This window comes from Centruroides sculpturatus, unplaced genomic scaffold, assembly GCF_000671375.1.
Source record: "Centruroides sculpturatus isolate CEXI.00-Female unplaced genomic scaffold, Cexi_2.0 scaffold755, whole genome shotgun sequence".
Lineage (NCBI taxonomy): Eukaryota > Metazoa > Arthropoda > Arachnida > Scorpiones > Buthidae > Centruroides > Centruroides sculpturatus.
The window spans coordinates 171,945-196,148 of NW_019384882.1; the positions used below are offsets into that span (position 1 = coordinate 171,945).

At 30.6% G+C, this 24,204-nt stretch overlaps 2 protein-coding genes across 2 annotated transcripts in view; one reads left to right on the plus strand and one right to left on the minus strand.

Annotated features, from left to right (window-relative positions):
- LOC111631040 (telomerase-binding protein EST1A-like) overlaps positions 1 to 11,958 on the minus strand; it is a 67,245-nt gene extending 55,287 nt beyond the window's left edge. Inside the window, exon 1 of the mRNA XM_023375231.1 lies at positions 11,813 to 11,958. Coding sequence (XP_023230999.1) covers positions 11,813 to 11,912 — 100 coding nt within the window. The 5' untranslated portion in view covers positions 11,913 to 11,958. The remainder of the gene's footprint in view (positions 1 to 11,812) is intronic.
- Positions 11,959 to 19,789: 7,831 nt separating this feature from the next.
- On the plus strand, positions 19,790 to 21,534 carry LOC111631049 (stress response protein NST1-like). Its single transcript, XM_023375242.1, has one exon. The coding sequence runs from the start codon at positions 19,885 to 19,887 to the stop codon at positions 20,701 to 20,703; it is 819 nt and encodes a 272-aa protein (XP_023231010.1). The 5' UTR covers positions 19,790 to 19,884; the 3' UTR covers positions 20,704 to 21,534.
- Positions 21,535 to 24,204: the final 2,670 nt, after the last annotated feature.

Below are 24,204 nucleotides of genomic sequence, written 5' to 3' on the forward strand. Positions count from 1 at the left end.
CATACCACCAATCAAATGCACTGACAACCAAACGCTTTCAATATTCATTTCTGTTGGTGCTGACAGATGCTTCCAATAAGCTGCTTAAAAATCATTATAAGAAGTTTTAATTTGCATATATTTTAGCTTTTATTATTCTGAGTAACATTTTGGATAAAATCTATTTATTTCCTCGCAATATTATCTTTAAAGCATAAAATTAAGCCAAAATACTGCATTAATTCTATGAAAAACCCACTTAAACTTTGACTTATTGATCCAAAAGTTTTGCCAGCATATCACTGAAAATGATAAAAGCTTAAGTTTAAAATCGGAGTTTTCTAGATCCAGTAGTTTTTTCTCTATTAGCATCTGCAGTTCCAGATGAGGAAAAAAGGAGGAGGAGAAAAAGAAGAAAATACAGCTATTTTAGCAATTTTTGCATTTTTCATTTACTTATATTTCGGCAACTGCATTACAGAAAATGTTGAAATTTTGAACACTACCTAAGAAAACAATTTTCTTTCAAATGAGATATTTGGAATTACTTCCAGGTGTTTGGAAACAGAAAAATCAAATCCCAAAAATCAGCAACTATGATTCCTGTAGTAAGTCAGTGAATTTTTAATTGGTGGGGAGCCACTGCCATCACTCCTGATGTAGTGACATCTCAAAGCTCGGATTGTGATATAATTCATCTGCCTTACACATGATCATCAATACAAGTGCACATGCACTAATTGGTCGAATCCAGTGATAAAATAGCAGTGATGGTTAAAAAATTCAATTAAAACAATGTAAGTTTAATCAACGAAGAGGTTTAAACCCACTTTATTATTGTCAGGAAATACCATATTTAAAAAGAAAAATGTAGTTCAAAGAATGTTTTTCCTTAAGCATTCAGAAACAGACAAAAATCTTGAAAATTTTTCATCATTCTACCTACTTTCCCTTTCACATTTGGATTCATCCTCGGTAGATAGATAGGTATGTCTTTCACAGTCAAAACTATAGTTACATAAATTTAACCACAATATATAATGCTGAATCCAAAAAAGAAATGATGAATATGTAAAATATTTTTATATTTATATCATATTAATTATTTTTAATTAAACAATAAACTTTAGAATTGTATAAACTCTATTGATGCCTAAAGCAGTGCACTATATAATCATCTCTGTTATAAAATGCATATAAAAACAAGTTCTAAAAATACAAGATGTCCCATAATTCTGTTGACCAACTGTTGGCATATGTTCATGTATGTTTTTAAAATCAAACTGTTATTGGCATTTGAAAGCTGTAGAACTACAGAGCAAATCAACAGTTAATCATTTGATCAGTCCTAATACCAGAAATTGCACTGGATGCTTTCGAAACTACAACTTAATGATTGATAAAGTAATTACAGTATTTATTAAAGTAAATTAAAAAAACCGTTTTCATGTTAATAACCACTATACTAATTTAAACAATTTAAAATTTTAGAATTTTTTGACAGATAAACTAGATTTAAAACAAGGATAATGATTAATTTTGTATATTTCTACAGGCAATATATTTTTTGCATACCAATTAAAAATTCTTGTCGTAAGTATTGTACAAAGATGTGGAGACTTTTGCCAAGTCATTGCATTTAGCAACACAGTAGATGTAGTGACTATGGTACAGTAACTATGTTAAACAAGAAAACACAAATTCCTAAAGCCATATAAAGAATTCCATATAAAGATTTCTTTTTGTTTTACATCATTTTCATCATAAACACTTTCCAGAAATTTGGTCAATAATTTTTCTTCCAATAAAACAAATCAATTAGCATATAAACACCCCTATAATATATATATATATTATTATCCAAAACAATTTCTTTATAGTACTAATATATAACATTGTTTCCTGCTATAAATGGTAATAAAAATTGTAACAAATATGGAAGAGAAATGTCAAGTCAATAACACTGATCATTAATATAATTGCTAAACAGCAAACCTGTCTCTAACAACAACAAAACGTCATTCCAACAACGACGATAATAATGATAGTATCTATCATCTTAACTGAGTAACTGCATTAAAACAGTTTCGTTTTTATTTTTATCTACAATCTATAAATTAACTTAAATATAAACTATATTTGCTGAAAACTGTTCTGCTCTTGAGTGTCCTCAGCAATTCTGATGTTTCACAGCACTTTATTCGTTTTTACTATAATTATTCTTTATAAATAATGTTAGATTTACTTACTTATACTGTAATTTAAAATAATGTAAGAGCTAATTAATTATAATAAATATCTTTAAAAATATGAAAACTATCATTTGCATATTTTTAACTAGGACATTGTGCTATTTTGTTGTATTATAATAGAACTGAGGTGAAGCCAGAAAGAAAGAAGTGATCCTTACACCTGGACAGATTAACTTTGCACTTGCTGCCAGAAAAAAGGCTATCTTTGTATCTGCCAGCCACAAAAGAGGCAACCTTGCACTTGTAAATACAGAGAAGCAACCAGAGAATTGTGTTTTGTTTGTTTTTCATGGTTATTTTCCATTAGGTACATGCAATTTTGTTTTTATTTTTGATCCCTAAATTCCATTAGGCATTCAGTTGCATCAGGGAGCATGGACATTGCCACTTTGACACCAAAGTATATTGTCCTAATTTTATATTTAAATGGACCCTTATTACATATTTGCATTCCTCATCACAATTAATGGAAAATGGCCAAGTTTTATCAAAATCAATTGATGAAATTTTGAGATAAAATGAAATTTTATAAGCCACATAGAAGAGGCTTCGGTAATGCTCCACCTCAAAAATGCTTATTATAATTAATTAGTTGAATCCAATCTCTCAATTTCATACAAGATTAGGTGCAACTATATTTTATGAGATGGCAAGGATTAAACTTTGTCACACAGTTTGTAAAGTATGTTACCTTTCCAATTTCTCTCAAACATTTTATATCAGATAAGACCAATCTAGCTTTATATAAAAATATATATCAATAGCAAATACAAGATCCACAATTTTGGCATTTAGTTTTTCCTTCTTCCTCCAGAGTAAAGTTGATAGATGGATATATAGAAGCTAACATATGAATAAAGCTGTCTTATTCATCTACAGAGCCATCCCCATGCAAGTAGCAAGATATCATCTACATATCACAAGTACAGGATTGGATAGCAGATAGACAAAGGAGTGTTGAAAATACTATATTTATCTATATTCCTCATGATGAGCTCTGCCAAAATAGGTGAGAGAGGGGAACCCATTGGCACTCCCTGGGTATGTCTTTATATAGAAACATTAAATTGAAAATAATTGTTACTTGAGATGAGAAAGAGCAACTTTCACAAATGTTACACTTGTGACACTAAGTATCCAGAGCTGAGTAGCAGTGCATGTTAGCTTCGATATATCCACCATCAACTTTACTGTGGAAGAGAAACTAAATGCAAAAACCTTTTTGATTTGGAAATACAAATATGTGAGCCGTTCACAGCCCGGCACACATATTTGTAAAATCTAAGTGACTTGTACAACATGGAATTCATATAACACGGAATTATCTACAGTGTTATAGGGGGGGTCTACTGTACAAAGATCTGGAATATTTCATAACTATATGCACATAAATTGCTAGACTTTTTAATATAGGCCACTCAAAATAAACTTTAATATGATGCAAAATCTCAAGAGAAACAAAAGAACATAACCCAACTAAAAGAACTGGAACAGAAGCATATATATTGCATACAAAGCATTCCTTTTTATCCTAGAATAATCTCAAAAATCACATCTAAATCAGATTTCCTTACAGAAAATATAACTAGTATTATTATAAGCATTTGATTAATCTATTTCATGTTAATCACTTCTGATATTCTCATCTATGTGTAAATAAATTATTTACAAATATTATTTAATTGTATTTAAAAAATTTGTGTGACAATTGTAATTTAAGATTCAATGTATAATCTACACTACAGTGATTGAATTGTCTTCATTGTCAGCCTGCAACAATTACTTTAAATAAAGGAACAAATCAACTATGACAAATTAATTCATATCAAGTACTTTGTGAGTCAACAGTAAATTATATTAAAAGAAGAAACATTAGCATTAGTAAAAACAAAAGAGAATACTTAACAACTGATGACTATAAATTTTTATAAGATGCATTTTAAAAAAATTACTGGTTTTTCATCTATTTTTTTTTAATATCAATGTTTTCGTTTTATAGTGATAATACTTTATCAGTTAGTAGTTGATTAATAAGCAATTAGTTTTTTGACAGAGATAAACAATGTAACAAGTTATTTATGATAAAGCAAAACTGGGAGATAACTACTCTGTGAGCCTGCAATAAAACTTAAAATATACCAAACAACAACACAGTTCAAATCAAAACTGATAACTTTTTGTCTGTTGTCTTGCTTTGCATGTTTTGTAAAAGCACACTTTTCCCAAAGATGGACTTTTTTTTTGTAAAGATGTACAAGCCTACAAATTTTAAAAAAAGGGATGCGTTAAGATTGAAGATGGATCTGTTAAGTATAAAATGCCTATTATAAAATATATACATAAATTACTTTCTAAATTATGTGCTTCAAAATCATTCTGTTCTGTGTTTAATCCAGTGTGATAAGTCCATCTTTGTAAAAAGTGCACTAGCTCAAAACATACAAAATTGTTGTAGTTAAATAGCCAATGATAACTTAAGATAGCCAAAAATATTTCTGTAAAAATAAATTTTTAGTTGCCTTAAACCAGCCATCTCTTTTTACATTTAAGAAGATTGTACCAAGTTTAATAAAGTTGAAAATAAAACAACACTTTTTAACTTCTAATCTAACACATGTGATTTGTTAACTTCAATATTTTATCAAAGAATAATTACTTATATATTTACTTTCCATTCCATATTCAGATTAAAATGTTTCACTTTATTTTATGTATGTAAAACATTTAAGTAGTTTTATAACAATTTAGCTTTCAGACAGAAAAAGCTAGATATTTTTGTTAGGCTCAGCCAAATTATTTACAAAAAATTACTTAATTCCTCCTACTGTAAGTAGAGGTTGCATTAACTCATGAGCATATTCACCAGGGGTTCATTGACTTAAAAAGACCTCATTTCATTTTTCATAACAAATATTTTGTTCTGTGTCAACATCTGTATAATGCCTCTGAAGTGTTCAAAAAAGCCCTTACATAAATTAACATTGCTTAGAATAATCAAAGTATATAATTATTGTAATTACTGTTCACTGAATTTACTCTTTAGTCGATAGTTTTATGCTCCAAAACATTTTCAGCCTTTCTAAGGTCGTCTTCATTGTAGAATTCTGCTTCTAGGCACTGTTCAAACACAAAAGATGTTAAAACATATCCTTCGAAGGACAAAAAGGTTCTTCAAATGCTCAAATTAACACTCATAATGACAAATGTTTCATTAATTCTACAGTAGAATTCTTTCCATAATTCAAATTCTATGAAGCTTTCTATCCAGGATAGCATTCAATAAGAATTTGAATTTCAAAACAAATTCTATCATAGAAATAGTAATAAAACATTTACCATCATGAAAGTTAATTTGACCATTTGAAGAAACCGTTTACTGTTTGAAGGATTAGTACAATTTTTCCTAATGTCTGTGTTCAGCAGTGTCAATAGTTGTAACTGAATGAAGGTATTTCAGTTTGAATTGGTAGCTCTTACATAGTAATGTGGATCTGCTGAACGAGGGATATGTTGGAACAGGAAGTTGGTGGAACTAGTAGTAGTTTCTGCTTTCATGTGTACGCACTTGTGTTTATTTAAATTAAAATTTATTTTTTTTAATTTATATTATATATATTTGTTTTCATGATTCATGGTTCATGAACACTTATTGGCATATTAATGCTGCAATGAATACCTTTGTATTGATGTATAATGTCTTTATTCTCTTGCATGGGCACAGCCATTATTGATCAACTGCAGCCAGCAAAAGGTAGAGTAAATGAAATACATTACTAAATGTAACATCAAAACACCAAACATGTTCTGAAATAGCACTACTATAGAAGGTATTCAGCATATAAATTCTCAACAGCTACAGAACTGTTGAGTCTGCTCAATGCAGCCAGTCTTTGTGTTTGAACTGTGTCTAGAAGCAAAATGCTGCAAAAAAGATAACCTTACAGGCTGAAAATGTTTTGGAATGTAAAACTAATGGCTGAAGGGTAAAGTTAGCAAATAGGAAATTAAATTTCCTTCAGTTTTGTGTGAGTTATAATTATTATAATTCATAACAATTATTTATGGTTTAGTAAGTTACCTGCATTGAATGACAATGTGTTTCAACATACAGAAGCACATCAAAAGATCATTTATTCACTTTTAATGAAACAATTTTAATTCAGAACCACATAATTTATGATCTCAGATGGAAGTAAACAATACCAAAAGCTGTTTAAATGAAATTTTTTGATATGCTTTTACAAATTTTAATTGATATTAAATATACCTCATATTTAATTGGTAATTAATTGGACTGTTGTTTAAAAGGTTTTGGAAACATTTTAAATGACAGTCTAAATTTAGCTGAATTCAATACTTAAAGCATTATGAATGTATATAACTAAATTGACAACAGGATGAATAAATGTGACAAAGATTAGTTTGCATACAGAATGACAGCTAAGCTACAACCTGCTCTTCAGAAGTTGTCAAACTATCAAGTTTGTTTTAACACTAAACATAAAATGCATTTTGATTTTTGAGACATTAAAATATGGAGAAAATATACACCTGATAATCAAGAAATATATTATTTAACGTGCATGATGTTTTAAACTATTTATTAGAAATCATAGTAAAATAAGCAAAACACATTATTATAATTTTGTATAAGATAAATAAAACTTACTGAAATTATATTTAATATTTAAATAATAAAAAATAAATATATAATTAACTAATATCAGGGGCGAATTCTCTGGGCTTGCTTAGCATGTGCCGCATGCTTAAGAAGTTTTGACTGTCAATATACTTTTTATATGAGAACAAATATGTCAATAATAATTTATTCTAAAGTGTAAACTGTTTTATGATTTGTGTTTGCTTTTACATTGACAGCTAACAGCTAGCCATTTTAAGTCAGTGAGATGCTTGTGGAGACTCAATCGCTTGCTCCAGTAGAGGTTTGCCGCAGCAAACAAGTGTGTGTGCATGACATGACATCATTTGAAACATTTAACATGGCCAGAATGTAACGAAAGCTTGTGGTACCCAGTCAGCATACATGTATTGTATACAGGGTGGATCTACATAGGGACTAACAGGGCTTAAGCCATGGGGCACCCCAGTGTCAAGGGGGCCCCCTAAAATTGAATTATCATCATAAATTTTTAATACTTTTTCATTATAATATATTTCATATGTAGATAGATATAAGCTTTTTAATACTCCATACTTTTTTTTTCACACCAAATAACATTTCTGCCTATTTTTTAGTGCTAGAGATAAGCCTATTATTCTAACTTTCAGCATGCCCAAAAATTTTAATCAGGATTCACTCGACTAATATAATTAATTCATATGCATGTGTATTTTTTCCTTAAACGTTATAATGATAAAACCTCATTATAAACACAATTTGGCACCAAACAGATCAAATTAAGGTTTAAAAATGCATAAAAAAACATGCAGTTTTATCTTTTTTGGGACTAAATAATTGCTTTATTACCTTGCTTGCATGATTAGAAGTATGAAAGAATCTCATAATCTTAATGTTTTTTGACTGAGCAATTTCGTGCTCACCTGCTAGTTAAATATAAAGGAGACTATTTCCTGTAAGTAGTCAAACCTCTGCAAATGAAATGTGCATAGAAAAGATTTTATAGTATCAATTCAGCCAACATGGGTATAATGGCAAAACTTAATGCTGAGTAGTAAAGAAGTTCAGATCCTAGACATTTAAAACAGATGGAAATATTCTTTATTGTAATGTACCAGTACATCACAAATTGTTTCCTGCTAAAAAAAATATTTAAAGTGTCTCAGCATGTTCAAACATGAATACATGAAGCATCAAAATGACTCAAAATAGCAAGTGATCATAAGTAAGTCCTAGTTGCACCAAAACTAGCTTTAGTAGAGTTTGTGATATCAGTTGGGAGCATTACTACCAACTTCAACATTAAATCTATAATTAATTAATAACTTAATAAGAGCTTTTATGCATTTCTCATTATTTGCATGTGGAAATAAACAAAAATATGTGACTACTATCAAGAAGTGATATATAACTTTAGGACAACGGAAACTAGATTAATCCAGTAATCCTTAAACATCTTATAAACAATTGTATATATAGAAATATATTCAATAGTATTGATTAAATAGCATAGAAAGTATAAAATTTTATTGAGCATGTAATTTTATTTGTAACTCTTAATTTTGCAACTCCTACATGAAACATTATCTCAACATGTGTTTTATGACATCAAAATTTTCCAATTCTCTTGTCACCTACTGTTGGAAGTTCATTCTCTCCCACTAAAAGATATAACAGATGTTAGTAAGATTTGCTCACAGACTGACAAAGTCAGACTATATATGCGTTGAAATGTACAAATTTTAGTGTAAATTACTGGCACTTTTAACGTGCATTATATATATTTCAGGCATTTTACATGCATATGTATGCACATGTATTGCAATTTTAAATGCATGTAAGTCTAGCCCCTAAAAATAACTAATAAAAACTTTTACTTTTAAAAACCACAAATAACTTTTTAAAATATTTAATATAACAATGAAAACTATATATACTGACAAATGTTTTCAATTCCAACTAGATAGTCATCAAGTCAAGAAAGCTTTTAAGAAAACTCACTTTTGTTTCCTGATAGTCTGTTTAAATATCTGCTTTCAAAAGAAACAATTCTACTGCCAAATACATTGCTCGTAAATGCAGTTTTCATGTAAATCAAAATGTTTAGTCAGTGATAATACAGAATTGTAGCTAATACAGATGTCAGTTGCTTCTAATATTATAACTTATGTAAAGTTATAATATTAGAAGCAACTGACATCTGTACCTCTTAGTCTACTAATTTTATAATATAGTACTTGTAGAGCAGTACAGGAGATTATCCAAAATTGACATCAGATAATACTAATTCCAGAAATTTCAAAGTTTTTACTTAATAATCACTGTCAATAATCTTCTACAGACCACTTTTGAGCTACTGTTATTAATTTTACTATTATGTATTTTTTATTTTGAATTATTCAATTTCATTGGTACATTGTAGATTTAAAAAATAAAGATTAGTGCTTGTTTTTAATAAAACTAAACAATGTTCTTTTATTCATAATAATTCATATACATATTAAATTTCTATACCTTAAATCTTTTTTACTATTGTACTAGGACTGAAATAAATATTTTTCACTTTATTTAAGATAAAAGTATTTATTTTTTTATTCTTTCCCCACCAAGTGTGACTTATTCAAGTGTCCCACTCCAATTACTTCAGATAACTGATGCTCTACTGTACTTTGCCATTTTAAATTTTGTTTTTGGTGTTTTCAAAGCTTCTTTTAAAAGCATCAAAGGCACTTCATGAAAGTTACTTCACTATTGCAATATGACGGCTAACTTAAGCACAGTTCACTAAATTGGCAATTAACAAAGCTGTTTTACTTGCCAATGCACCTATTGATAAAGGAATAAGTGTCAAAAAATGTCACACACAGCCAATCATACAAGTCTAACTTCACACTCCAGCAAACTGGAAGTGTTGGCAATATCTCTCTCACTTCAAAGATTTAATTGAGGATTTCAAGTACCTCCGAATGATGCATACAATCGACGAAAAAATTTATATCCTTTAGTTTTTTTGAAAATGGGGTGTCACCTACAGGTGACACTGGGCAATATCTGTATCATGCAACTTATATATAACCTAGTATGTATATAGTGATAGTGATAAGAAAATACAAATTATCTTTGAATAAACTTTTATTACTATAAGAAAAGCTTAGAACTTTTATATTACTTATGGAATTTGTTGTAACATTTTTATTCCAACCTATATTGCATTTCAAGAACATTTTTTGTATACATTCATAACAATATGCACCATCTGCAAGCATTCTTTTCTACAAGGTTAGATAGAATGTCCAGCAATATTGCAATGCTTTCACTGTATAATAACTAAAACATTCAATGACATATAGAGGCTGGATATTTTTGACATTTGCAAAAACCGTTTGCAATCATTTTTCCCACAAGAACAAAAAACTTGTATTGTTCAACTACTTTTTTATCGTGAATTTCTTTTTTTTTCTTGGCAGTAGTTACTTTTTGATCTTTAGAATTTATATCAAAAACCCTCCTTTGCATTTTCACTTGCAAATATAATATTCGACTAAGAATATGAACAAAATTGTCCTAAAATTTTTTTCCAATGTTCTCATTGATGACCTTATCGTTTTCAGGTAAAAAAAAAAAAAAAACGATGTTGCCAGGGTCCTTCCCATGCTCTAATACTTCAATTATCCCATTCAAAGTCAATTAAAAAAAATAAATGAATAATTACACACTCACACCAAATAGCAGTTTAATTCATATATTGCCCATTGCCACCTGTAAGTGACAGCTGATAATTACACTGATATTTTGTTACATAAACTATTATTTTATTAGTATAATACAGTAATAATATAAGCTTAATATTCCAGAAATAATATTAAATAATTCTTATATTTTCCATTTTGTAATTCTGTTTGATGTTTATTTCTATATTTATTTTATTTAAATTGTATAAGTTTAAGAATCTCAATTTTTGTAATACCATGATGCCATAAGAATGTGAGCGGAGCTCGAAATTTTAAATCTTATATTCTAATTGACATTCGAAATTATGTAAAACTTGAGGAAGGCTATTAAAAAATAGCTGAAAACATTAGTTTATTTAATTAAAAATTTGCTAGAAAAAGTGAGAAAGATGTTTTGACGGGTTAATAAAATACCAAAGAACAATAAAAGATAAATAACAATGAATGTTTTAGAATAATGCTTCAAAATTTATGTATGCTTTAATTCGAACGATACAGAATCAAATCTATCTGAATAAATAAACAAAAATTTTGATATTTAAAGGTAAAAGTTAAGAGTGAATACAATTTAATCTATGAAATCATTATAAAAGTTTTGTTTAAAAAATTCATTATATAATCCTATGAAACAGTAAACATGAACGAATGCAGAATTATGTTCTTCTCTATTGCACTTAGATTATAAATAATTCATGCAATAGAAAAAGATTTTTCACTTATTATTTTGTAAACTACAAGCTATGATATTAACATTTAATCTAGTCATTACATTTTATATCAATATTTAGATAAATATTTTAAAATACACCAATAATTTCACAATTTACTTAGTTTCTATGAAACATGCATAACTGTCAATTAATTTTTTTGCAATTTCTAATAATATATAAATTAGTTATTAATATTTTAAGTTGTTTAAACAGTGTTGCTATTGTCTGAAGTGCAAAACCTAGCATATTNAACATCATTATACAATCAAAGTTCATCTTGGAAAAAAATCATAAACTAAATTTGAATTAAATAAGGAGTAAACATGCTTTGTTTTATTATAAAATCGAAGAAAATCATGTAAAAACAGCTTGTAATTTCCATAATAACTGACCGAAGACGTTTGATGTTTACAAAAGAAACGTGCCTGAACTTTTTTTTCTAATCATATTGAAATATGACAAATATTATGTTATTAATTGATTAAATATAATATATAATACCTGATTTTCTCCTATTACTATACTCCAGTTTATTGTTCTGTTCGTCTTTATGTGATACATTTGTTAAATTATGTCTCTTGTTTGAATGTTGATACGCCATCCTTGAATAACAAAAGGTAAAACAAGATGGACGGCATGAATGAGAGTTCTAGAGTAAATTTAACCTCTGAATTCTACGCCCACAATACAATTTGGGTTGGAAAACAACCGTGTATGCAATTTTAACTCAATTTTTGCCCATTGCAGTGGAGTCAGAAAGAATGAATCATGAATAGAAAATATGCTAACCAGAACCAATCACAAAGATCTGGATAAGTTTCAAATTTACATAAGGTAATCACATCTGGATTGGGTAGGAAATCTCACAGCAACAGTACAATACCTGATCTGTAGTCATCAAATAAATTTTGATTTTACAGTAAATTTTCATTAACTCAAACTAACAGGAGACTAAGGTTTTCCAAGTTAGCAGATGTTTACTCTGATGTAAAAAACAAGGTAGATGGTAGTACAGTATGGTAGTTTACTACAAAATGTATTATTACAAGGAAATGAACTGAAAAGTAAGTTACTGTAACATAATGCATGATATCACGAAGAGTTCTGAAAATCTAAGACAATCATTAATTATAATTTTTCTACTGTCCAGAAATTCTAAATTACTCCACAATATTTTGAAAAAATTTGTCTGAGTTAGGTGAGGTTTAATATACAGGGTGTCCCAACGAAAACGAAACGGCAGAGATATCGCGTTCGTCCAAGCAAATCGCTCGGACAGGTCGATTTTATTCTCAAGGGGGACATTTTCTGCAATGAAGTTTTTGCGATTCTGAATACAACAGACAACAAAATTTTTAAAAACTTATTCATTTTTTATTAACTAAACAAACATTTATTTCAAATAAAGTAACACAAACTATTAAAAAACATAAAAAAAAAAACCTTTTAAGCTAGACCGCACATGCAAGGAAAAATAAGTTGATCATAAAATTAAGGTTAATAATGTGTTATCTGTTTCCAAATGTTATACCTGTATTTTGTAGTGTTCACATTAAGCTTGACCACATAGTGATTCAATTCGAATTTAAGATTATTATTTGTTTATTGTGAATTTTTGTACACATAATCGTTATGGTTTACACAATTGCTGAAAGGGTAGAAATAGTAACTCTTCATTTCAGAAATGGCGAGAATGCTCATCTTACTGCAAATTTATTTAATCAACGTTATCCAAACAAACATTGTAATGCAAAATACATTCTAGAGTTGGTTCAAAAGTTTAAGTTAACGGGTTCTGTGGCTAACAAAAAACGCACTCCCGGACGTGAACTTCCAGTAAGAAACGAAGCGACAGAGATTGAGATTTTGGGGCAAGTTGCTGCAGACCCAACTTTAAGTATAAGGAAGCTGGAGGCTGTGACTAGCATAAGCAGAACATCTATTTGCCGGATCCTCAAAACTCACAAGTTTCATCTGTACAAAATTAATTTAGTTCACCAATTAAATAAAGATGATTTTGATCGGCGACAACGGTTTTGTGAAATTATGACAGAAAGATTAAGAGTTGACGTGGATTATCTTTTTAACATTTGTTTTTCCGACGAGTGCACGTTTTTTTTAAACTCAACGGTTAATCGTCACAATTGTCGATATTGGTCAGATAATAACCCAAGCATATTTCGTGAAGTTCATAGCCAAACTCCACAAAAACTAAATGTGTGGGCCGGAATCTTTGGAGATCGAGTACTTGGCCCCATTTTCCTAGATGGTAATCTAACGGGAGAAAGTTATTTAGATTTACTTGAAAATGTTGTACATCCATTACTTGTTGATATCGTCGAACATGACGACCGATACTTAGAAGACCGCCTTACTTTCCAACAAGATGGAGCCCCCCCGCATTATGCAAGACCAGTTACAGAGTTTTTGAACACGGTTTTTCCTGGGCATTGGATCGGACGTAGAGGTCCTTTAGAATGGCCGGCTAGATCCCCAGATCTTAGTCCTCTTGATTTTTTTCTTTGGGGACATTTAAAAAGTAAGATCTATGCAACCGAACCAGGATCTCTTGAAGAATTACGACAAAGAATTGTAGACGAGTGTTCTAAAATAACACCCGAAACTTTCCGAAGTGTAAGAAACCGTTTTGAGCAAAATTTGTATTATTGTATGCAGGTTAGTGGTGCTCAATTCGAACATTTATTGAATACTTGATAACTTTTTCTTATGTTTCTTACTTTATTTGAAATAAATGTTTGTTTAGTTAATAAAAAATGAATAAGTTTTTAAAAATTTTGTTGTCGTATTCAGAATCGCAAAAACTTCATTGCAGAAAATGTCCCCCTTGAGAATAAAATCGACCTGTCCGAGTGATTTGCTTGGACGAACGCGATATCTCTGCCGTTTCGTTTTCGTTGGGACACCCTGTATAAGATATTGGTTCAAGTATAGTTTCAAGTACTACGAATATTACTTTAAAATAGTGTGTGTGTGTATATATATATGTATATATAAAAAATGGGTAAATGTTAAACTAGGTAGCCCCAATGGCAGCACCTCCGTTAACGAGGCGCAGGTCGTTTTCACTACTTTTTAGCGAAATCGATGTTTTATCTCATACTTTTTACACAAATCACATCCTCCACGATTGTCAACCTGACCTTTGTCTCCGAAGGTCATGTTTTAACATGTACCATTCTACCACTATCCTACATGCTTCACGCGTAGACGTGTTCTGGGGGCCAACTATTACTTGCACCTCAGAGCCTGGGTGGGGCGAGCCCCCACACCGCCTAAAACTATATAACATCAAGTACTTCACGAACAATCAAATGGGCTAAATTGTTAAATACAATATCACCATAGGTGAACATCTATCAAAAATACATATGCTTTGTTTAGCACAGTACTGCAATTATTGTAAAGGATGAAAATTTGAAATCAGTTGTGTATACAGACATTATTGTTAGTACTCCTCATAAGCATTCATCCTCCATTTGTTTAACATGGAATTAAAAATGTGCCTTAAAAAAAGGAGTCAAAGATTGATTGCATGAATTCTACACATAATATAAGAAAATTTTATATAAAATCAACTGTAGAAAGGATATCTTATATTCTAATTGACATTCGAAATTATGTAAAACTTGAGGAAGGCTATTAAAAAATAGCTGAAAACATTAGTTTATTTAATTAAAAATTTGCTAGAAAAAGTGAGAAAGATGTTTTGACGGGTTAATAAAATACCAAAGAACAATAAAAGATAAATAACAATGAATGTTTTAGAATAATGCTTCAAAATTTATGTATGCTTTAATTCGAACGATACAGAATCAAATCTATCTGAATAAATAAACAAAAATTTTGATATTTAAAGGTAAAAGTTAAGAGTGAATACAATTTAATCTATGAAATCATTATAAAAGTTTTGTTTAAAAAATTCATTATATAATCCTATGAAACAGTAAACATGAACGAATGCAGAATTATGTTCTTCTCTATTGCACTTAGATTATAAATAATTCATGCAATAGAAAAAGATTTTTCACTTATTATTTTGTAAACTACAAGCTATGATATTAACATTTAATCTAGTCATTACATTTTATATCAATATTTAGATAAATATTTTAAAATACACCAATAATTTCACAATTTACTTAGTTTCTATGAAACATGCATAACTGTCAATTAATTTTTTTGCAATTTCTAATAATATATAAATTAGTTATTAATATTTTAAGTTGTTTAAACAGTGTTGCTATTGTCTGAAGTGCAAAACCTAGCATATTGTGGTGTTTATCAATTTTTTATTCACTTATCAACCTGCACAAAATTACTAACTAATAAAATTGTTTTGAAATATTATTTTTAAAAATTTTAATATTTTTTTTTATTGATGATGCCAAGCAAAGAAATCAATTAGTTACTAGTTCCAGACTGTTTCATGATTACTTTGCTTCTTGAATCAATAAACTGTGACAATCATCATACTGATTACTCTTTGTTTATAGTTATTATGTACATTGATTTAAATTTAATTTAAAAATTCTATCTTTGATTTTGTAATTAAATTATTTTTTTATATTTGATTCTTTATGATAAAGAAAGAACTGTATATAAAAAATACATTTTTTGTTTTTAATAGTCCCTAGAATTAAATATGAAGGAGTCTATCAGCCCACAATACAATTTGGGTTGGAAAACAACCGTGTATGCAATTTTAACTCAATTTTTGCCCATTNTCTGGGGGATCCGAGATCGAATCCGGACGAGTAAAAAAAAATCCCCAGGACTTTTTCGGGAATGATCCGACCGGATATGTTTACCGGATAGTCCGACCGGATAAATTTAAGAGCCCCTATAAATTGTCCCGGATATATCAGTCTTGTCGCTTACTACCCGGCCGCTCCATTATGGGCCTGGCTAATCCCACAATGGGCCTGCTAATAGAGGCCCTCTTAGTGCCCGCAGGGCGGAAAGAGCAAATAAAAAAAAACTCTATTCCTTTGTTCTGGTTTTCTACTACTACTATTAGTCAAAAGATGTTATTACATAATATTTGTCTTCTTGGATGGTCGAATTGTTAAGGTGGCTGTCTGCCGCTCTGGAAAATCTGGTAGGGTCCAACAACTCTAGGAATATTTTCAGGGGGTGGTCCGTCCGGATAATTCGAGTCCCGTCTCTCACAAATCGGCCGCTCCATTGTGGATCTGACCGAACCCATAGTCGGCATGCTAAAGAGACCCTCTTACTCGTTAGTACTCACAAGGTGGAAAGAGTTAAGGCATAAGAAATCGTAAAAGTAGAATGACATTCAAATTGGTGGCTCAGATAAATGAAGATTTTTAAGATCATTTAGCCCTGGCATAGAAAGTTCTCCAAATTTTAATCTTTTAACTGATTGATTAATTAATAAATTAATAAATCTGTCAATATTTTATAGATTTAGGAGGTTAGTATCGCTTTCAGAGCATAGAGAAATGGTGTGTCAGTCCGATCTTGGAATGAATGAAGGTCTTCAGCTTCAGACAACAAATCTCAGATTTACAATGTATTTGTGTTACGATAATGGAATGAAGATTTGTTTAATTTTAATTACTGCTCTGTAATTGGAAGTCACTTGCATGTACAGTACCAGTGAGTTGCTACTTCTAGAATATTCTGAATAACATGGAACTGACTTTCCATTTTTCGGAGAGTTGTGGAAAATCTTGTCCTGCCATTAACACCCTAACTTCATTGTCTTCGTTGTGCCTATCAGTGGCCAAGCGATCTTCGTATTCTGAACACTGGGAGTTTGCGGGTTCATAGGTTCACCTCGCTCGGACGGGAGTTTTCCAGGTTTTCTCCACGTCTGCTATGCCTAAATAGGTGCCAGTTTCCCTTAAAAAGACCTCCCGGAAAGCATCCCCTCGTAGGCAGATCGCCCAAGTGTTGCGTTACCATAACATAACTAAACAAACAAACATCATTGTTTTCGTTTGCAGGGATCTTGTGACACAGAAGTACAGTATGAACTGCTACGAATTGGCAGCATATTAGTGGTGAATCCCACATATGAACACCGAGTTAGAATGTGGAAGACCACTGGTAAGTGCTTTAATCCCGTCTTTACTATCGAATGGAACAATGTCTCTACTGCAAGCGTGTAGTCTTGGGCAGGATCGATGCAAGAGTACCTGACGTTCCTAGGCAAAGATAATTTAAGAGCTCCTATAAATTGTCTATCTGTCTAGCTATATATATATATATATATGTATATATTTGTGTGTTATCACACTCAGAAGCACACACAAACACTCACATGTGTGAATTTTATAAAAATAATATCATTACGAACATTTAAAAAATTTCATTAACACTAATTAACGATCTAAGTTCACTTTGTTTATGAGTAAGACTGGCACTCCTAAGCAATCGCCTAGGTTCGCCTAATGGTAAAACTGGTTCTAGTCTGGAGAGCATGGCCCCCACATGGTAGTGACTGACCAGACTCTAATCAGAGGGCTCGGTATGAAGATGGCCAGCTTGTATTTTTTGCTTTGCTTGGATTTTCTTGTGGAATATTGAGTTCAATTTAATTGGAATATTTAATTCTTTACATAGTTTAATTAATATTCTAAGCTACTATTCTTTTGTGCAATGATTTAGCTAAACAAAAATTTTAGTGACGTGATCGAAAAATTTGCTTTGGCAAAAGCAGAAAATTTACTGCGAAATAATTTAATCGATAGTTTCTTGGGTTTTGTCTTGTTGATGTGCTTTTGTTTTTCAATTTCTCTCATTCTTTCAGTTCATGTATTAGTTCCTATTTTGTTTTTGTTTTTAATGTCGTGTTCGTCATTGTAAAATTTTTCGGTGAAATTCCTCTATGTCTCTAATAAATGTAATCTATTGTAAATGTATGCTTAATTTGTGAATGAAAATAATATTTTTGCCATTTAGCTGCATTGTCATATCCCAAAGCGACGGCGGAGACCGAGTTGTTAGGTCCCTCGCCTCACGCCACTAAGGTCTCGGGTTTTTTGAGTGAGAAGGGAGAAGGGTTTTCCAATGATCCTGCTCTGGGGGACCTCGCTGTAGGAAGTGAGGGCCATGCTGAAGTGTCATTCTGTATGACAGTTGGTCACCCTAGCAATGATACGCCAAGTGAATAAAACCGCTGAACACTGGTAGTTGGTTCGTGGGTTCGCGTTTCGTCAACGGGTTGGGTATTTAGTGTTTTCAGGGTTTTATCTACGTTAGTAGCACCTAAATACGGGCCAATTTTCTATACAAGACCTTCCGGGATGCGTCCCCTTTGGCAGATCTCTCACGTGTCGCGTTGCCGTAACCAAATAAATCAAACCAAATCTAGTAGTGATAGAAGAGTCATTAAACACGAATTCTTGGATGCCATTTATATTACGTGAATGTCAATTAACGCTGTTTTTATTAATTAATTCGACACGCATCAAAAAACGGAAGTAGTATCTTTCCCGCATGGGCATTGAAATATAATTTAAAAAGCAACGTCATCGATGATACGAGAGGCTATTTAGGTGCCGCTAAGTTCTATAATCGATAGTCTTGTCGTTGATTGGTTGTGCCGTCGACTTTCTTTAACATATAAGTATAGGGAGTTGGCCGTCTGTGGCTGGCTGTTGCCGAGCATCTCGTTCGGCAACCGATGCAATTTTAAATTTGAAATTATGTTCGTGAATCAAAGTGGATCGTTCAAAATCGAGGTTTAACTGTACATTATATATGAATTGTATGTGACCATTTTGATGTAATGATTACATTCGAAGCAGAGGCGGAACAAATTTCTTTCGGTCATTACTTTGAAATTCTAATCCGGACCCCTCCCTCTCCCAACCACATCCCCGCCGGAAAGAACGGGACTTGAATCCCCAAAAAAGCCTTTAGTTCTTGACGGGGAAAAAGAATCACTCGATAATGATCGAGTGATTCATTTTCGGGTGAGTCTTAGTCTTTTTGCTTAACACATTCGGGCCCCTGTTGTGTCCGAGCCCGGGTTTAGCCGAACAACTCTACATCATTGTAGTTCCGCCACTAATTCGAAAACTTATTTGAAGCGACCGGATAGCCGAGCGGTCAATACCGCTCTGGAGAACCTGGAATCGAATCCTGGCATGTTAAAAAATCCCCAGGAATTTTTCGGGGAGTGATTCATCCTGATATGTCGTGCCCCATCCATGACCACCCGGCCGCCCCATTGTGGACCTAACCGAATCCATAATGGACTTGCTAAAAGAGGCTCTCTTAGTGCCCATAGTACGGAAAGAGTTTTAAAAAATCTATAATTGTATAAAGTAAAAATTTCAAAATTTAATTGAAAAAATAATTGTCATAAAGGAAAAATATATTTAATAACTGATATATTAAACATATTTTTGTTTTAAGACAATTATTGTTTTTATTTTATTAAGATGGCAACACGAAACTGTTCGAATTTTGTGAAGGTGGCAACACTTAATCTGTATTCGATTGTAACATGTGCGTTTAAACTCGTGAGTGGTGATTGTGTAAATAAGAAGGTAAATTTACAAGCATTTTTGTTAAAAAGTATGAATACTCCGTTAACAAATGGAAATAATATAACTTCACTAACAGAAAGTATTAATCATATAATGATTAAACAGAAAATCATTCAAACAGATAAAGTTATTAAACAATATAGTTTCAAGTGCAAAGAAAATGAAGTTCAGAAGAGAAAATTGGATAGTATGGATGAATTATTGGAACAGCTTCGTAAAGACTGTACAAAATATGAAAATGAACTAAGTCAAGTCTTACAAGAATTAGAACCTCTTAAAAGTAAGTGGACTGCTTTGAAAGATGAAAACAGCAAACAAGTAGAAAGTATAAAATTACTGGAAGAGAAACTATCGTCTACAGATAAATTAGTGAAAGAATATAATTCTCAGTTAAGGATTAGAAGAGAAGAACGTTCAGAGCAAGCGCGGAAAAAAACAGAGACATTAGAAAAAGAAAATGAAAGGAAACAAAAAGAAATAGAAACAGCTAAAGAAAGATTACAAAAAGAGAAAATTTCTACTTGTAAACTAAGCAAGAAATATAAAATAGCCTTAAAACATTTACTAAGATTCGGCATGATGCTTAAGAAACAAAATTTGTTAAGCCAGTTCGATACAAAAGTCCTTCACAATTCTTACGAAACATATATGAATAGTGATTTTGATATGTTAGATTTTAAGTCATCTGATGAGACAGAGGGAAAAGATGCTGCAATAAGTAATAATGATGAAGTTAAAGATGATTTCTCTAATTGTTTGTTAGAAAGTGATGATGAAATGATAGATGTTCCTGAAGATGAACATTTAGGTAAAAAGGTAGAAAAATGTATTTCACCAGTGAGTTTCTAATTTTTCTAGTATATTCTTCATTATACATTTGTAATAATCATATAAAACTTGAAGACATTCTATTATGTAATGTATTTATCTTCTTGAAATTCTTTATTCACATTTCTAGAAGTTTACTGCTTCTACTGAAGAAACTTCCACAAACTTATCTTCAATATCATTAAAATTTATTAAATTTTCTTTTGACACTTCCATATCAGCTTCTTACTTTAAGTTACATCAAACATAACTGTTTTATAATTATATGACTATCTTCATCTTCATCAGTAAGCATTAGAATAATTTCTCTAGCATAGGAGTGGGCAATTATTTTTTCGAAAGGCCAAATGAGAAGAAACCTGAGTGGCCAAATCAACAATAATCTGAACTTAACTATATTCAGTTATAATTTTCTCCAATTGTAAAGAGCATTAAATAATATATTTTTGATTATGCTACTGGTAATCAAAAGACTAAGGATATTCTATTACAATAATAGTGATGTGGCTGAAGTTTTCATCTTTAAAACGTGAACGTTGAGCACCACTAGCTTGTAAGCGGTGCTTGACATTTTACATTTATGTTTTAGAGATGAAAATTTCGGCTGCAACCTCTCTATTGATATAAAATTGTGGAATGAATCAAAAATACAATAAACAATAATTATATCAGTATTTTATTTTTTCAACACAACTCAGAAATACTGAATAGTTGTTTTGTAAATGTAAGCCATTAATTAATTTAATAAAAATCGAATAAATCCTTTAGATCAGTGGTCCCCAACCCCCGGGCCGCGGACCGGTACCGGTCCGTGGATCAAATGGTACCGGGCCGCCCAAGGAACATTAAATTATTTCCATTTTATTTACTATGGTATTTCCTCGGATTTGTGCGACTTTTAATGGAGACAGAACAACGGAATAAACTGGACATAAGAAACACACTTCGGGTATCATTGTCTCCTATTACCCCCAGATTAACCTATTAACCGTCTCGTTGCAAAGAAACAAACTCAGGATTCTCATTGATTTAGCGTACTAGTGAGTTAAAATTTTAAATCACATTATATTCATTTTTTGGTGTAACTGTATATTACTTTAAAGGCATTTTTAAATACAATTAAATTAAAATTATTAAATTAAATTAATCTAAAATATAAACAATCAACGTCCCCCTTCAGTGGGCCGCGGTAAAATTATCAANATCAAAGTAAAGAAAGTACAGTACAACTTACAAATTTCATCTTTAACCTAATTCATATCCAGTTATTTTATATGATTGTATGATATTTTTGTCTATACAAATCTATGGGATTTAAAAGAAAAGGTTAGCAGATTGATGATTAAAAAAAATTACAGGAGAGAGAGAGAGACTTAATGCTTTACCTTTATACAATGCATAGACTATACATTCTACAAACACCTTATCTACTGACACCATTACAAAGGATGAAGAGGAGGTGAGTGACCCATCACAAAACCATCAGAAAATAAGATGAATAGCCTAGAGTAAGATAGAGAATTATTTGGCTTCTGGAGGAAGCATTTTCTTCTTCTCTTTAGAGACATTACTTTCACTTTCTTTTGTTAGCCAACTTTTGTTGCCTGAAGGAATCATTTCTACAGATTTAACATTATACAGTTCTAGATAATGGGTATTGCCTTTAAATACAACACATTTGTTTGATGTGATAAATTATTTAGTGTGAAAACCATTTTCAACTAATGCTTCTTATTTTTAATTTAACTTATAATAGTTAAACTCTGTATTCTACTTTAAAAAAAAAAAAAACATATGAATTTTTTAAAGAGTAGAATACATATTTAACTGTTATTTTTGGTAAGTATTAATGACAAAATATTAGAAAAAAGTATGAAAAATGTGGCATTTTATAAGGGGGAAAAATCATAAAATTATTCTAAAACTATAATTTCTCCAGTCACATAAATTACCTCTAAACAATACAAAAAAAAATTCATAAAAATGCCACTTAATTATACTTAAAAAAAAGCAAAATGGTGCTTTTAAATGTGGAATATAATAAAATAAAAATAAGAATTTTAAGAGGTTTTAAATGCCACTCATCACATTCTCAAGGAGAACATTGTCATTATCTAAGTTGACATATTATTTTAATTGTTGAAAAAAATATATTTACAATACTTTAACTATGTAGATACACACCACATCGAGCTTTGAACTCTGAACATAACTTGTAATTAGCAAAGTATACAAACATTTAAATATATATATATATATATATATATATAATAATTTTTTTAAAGCATCGTATCAATGCATGAACACGAATTGCTGAACTTGGACTTCACTTGTAGCTTAAAAAAATAAAAAAAAAAAAGAAAAAGAATCATCACGACTTCCGTGAACGAGTCACGCTTGGTCAAACGTACGAAGAGAAGAAAACACTTTCGTTTATATTTATATAAATAATTTTTATAAACGTCGAAGTGAAATTATGTTTTCTTTCTTCCCTGTTTATTAATTAAGTATTTGTAATTGTTAAAAATGTGTGAAAAATTCAAGGTTTTCTTAACTTGTAACTCGATGTTTCTATATGTGATTCTTAGAAAAACGGAATCATTAGAAACAGATTTTAACTCGTATCGTGTCGAGATAAGGAACGTTGACAATTCGTGATATGTTATGGAGCTTTCACCATACAAAAATAGATTTCGTGTTTTGTACTCTTCAGCTGTAATTTTTAGAAAATCTTATTATATATTTCTTTTAAAATATTTTTCTGTATTAAAAATAATTGAAGAGTTTGATCAGTGGCACATTTTCCTGTGAGAAAAAAAAAGGGGGGGGGACATTTGCCCGGGGCAACACCAACGGGGGGATCACACCAAATCAAATCTTTTATAAGAAAAAATTCCCTCGAAGAAATATGTGTGAAGTCAACACTGTAAATGGGGGTCATCCTAATTCAAATTTCTACCTGGTTCCCATGAAGATATATAAAGCTGCCATTGAGTTCAATTCATTTATTAAATTTCCTACTGAATTTAGTTCAAATTTGAAATGAACGATTTAAGTTCATTAATTGCTCTGGAGTAAGAACTAAATTCTGTTCATTTTAATTACAAATTAATTATATTTCATAATTAAATTTGTGCTTCTGAACTTAAAACGAATCGACTAAGTTTCTTCATTAGCAAATGTACTAAAGAGCATACACACCTGTAAAATAAAGTAAGAACATTAAGAACAAAGTGAAATAATTGGATTAAGTTCTTTATTTTTGATTTTTCTTTATTTGTAAGAACAATTTATTTATCGTATTTATATATATATACATTTTTACGATGAAAGAATGCCGTTCAACCTGAGACAAATAACTTGAGTAGACAGGAACTAAACAATAAACTACTTATAAGTCATAAAAGTGTTAAAAGTCGATTGTATACACCTTTTTATATTTATTAACCTTAAAGTATTAATGGCGAAACTTCGTGACAAAGGACCATTAAATTCGAGTTAAAGTTAAGAAAAAAAAAGAAA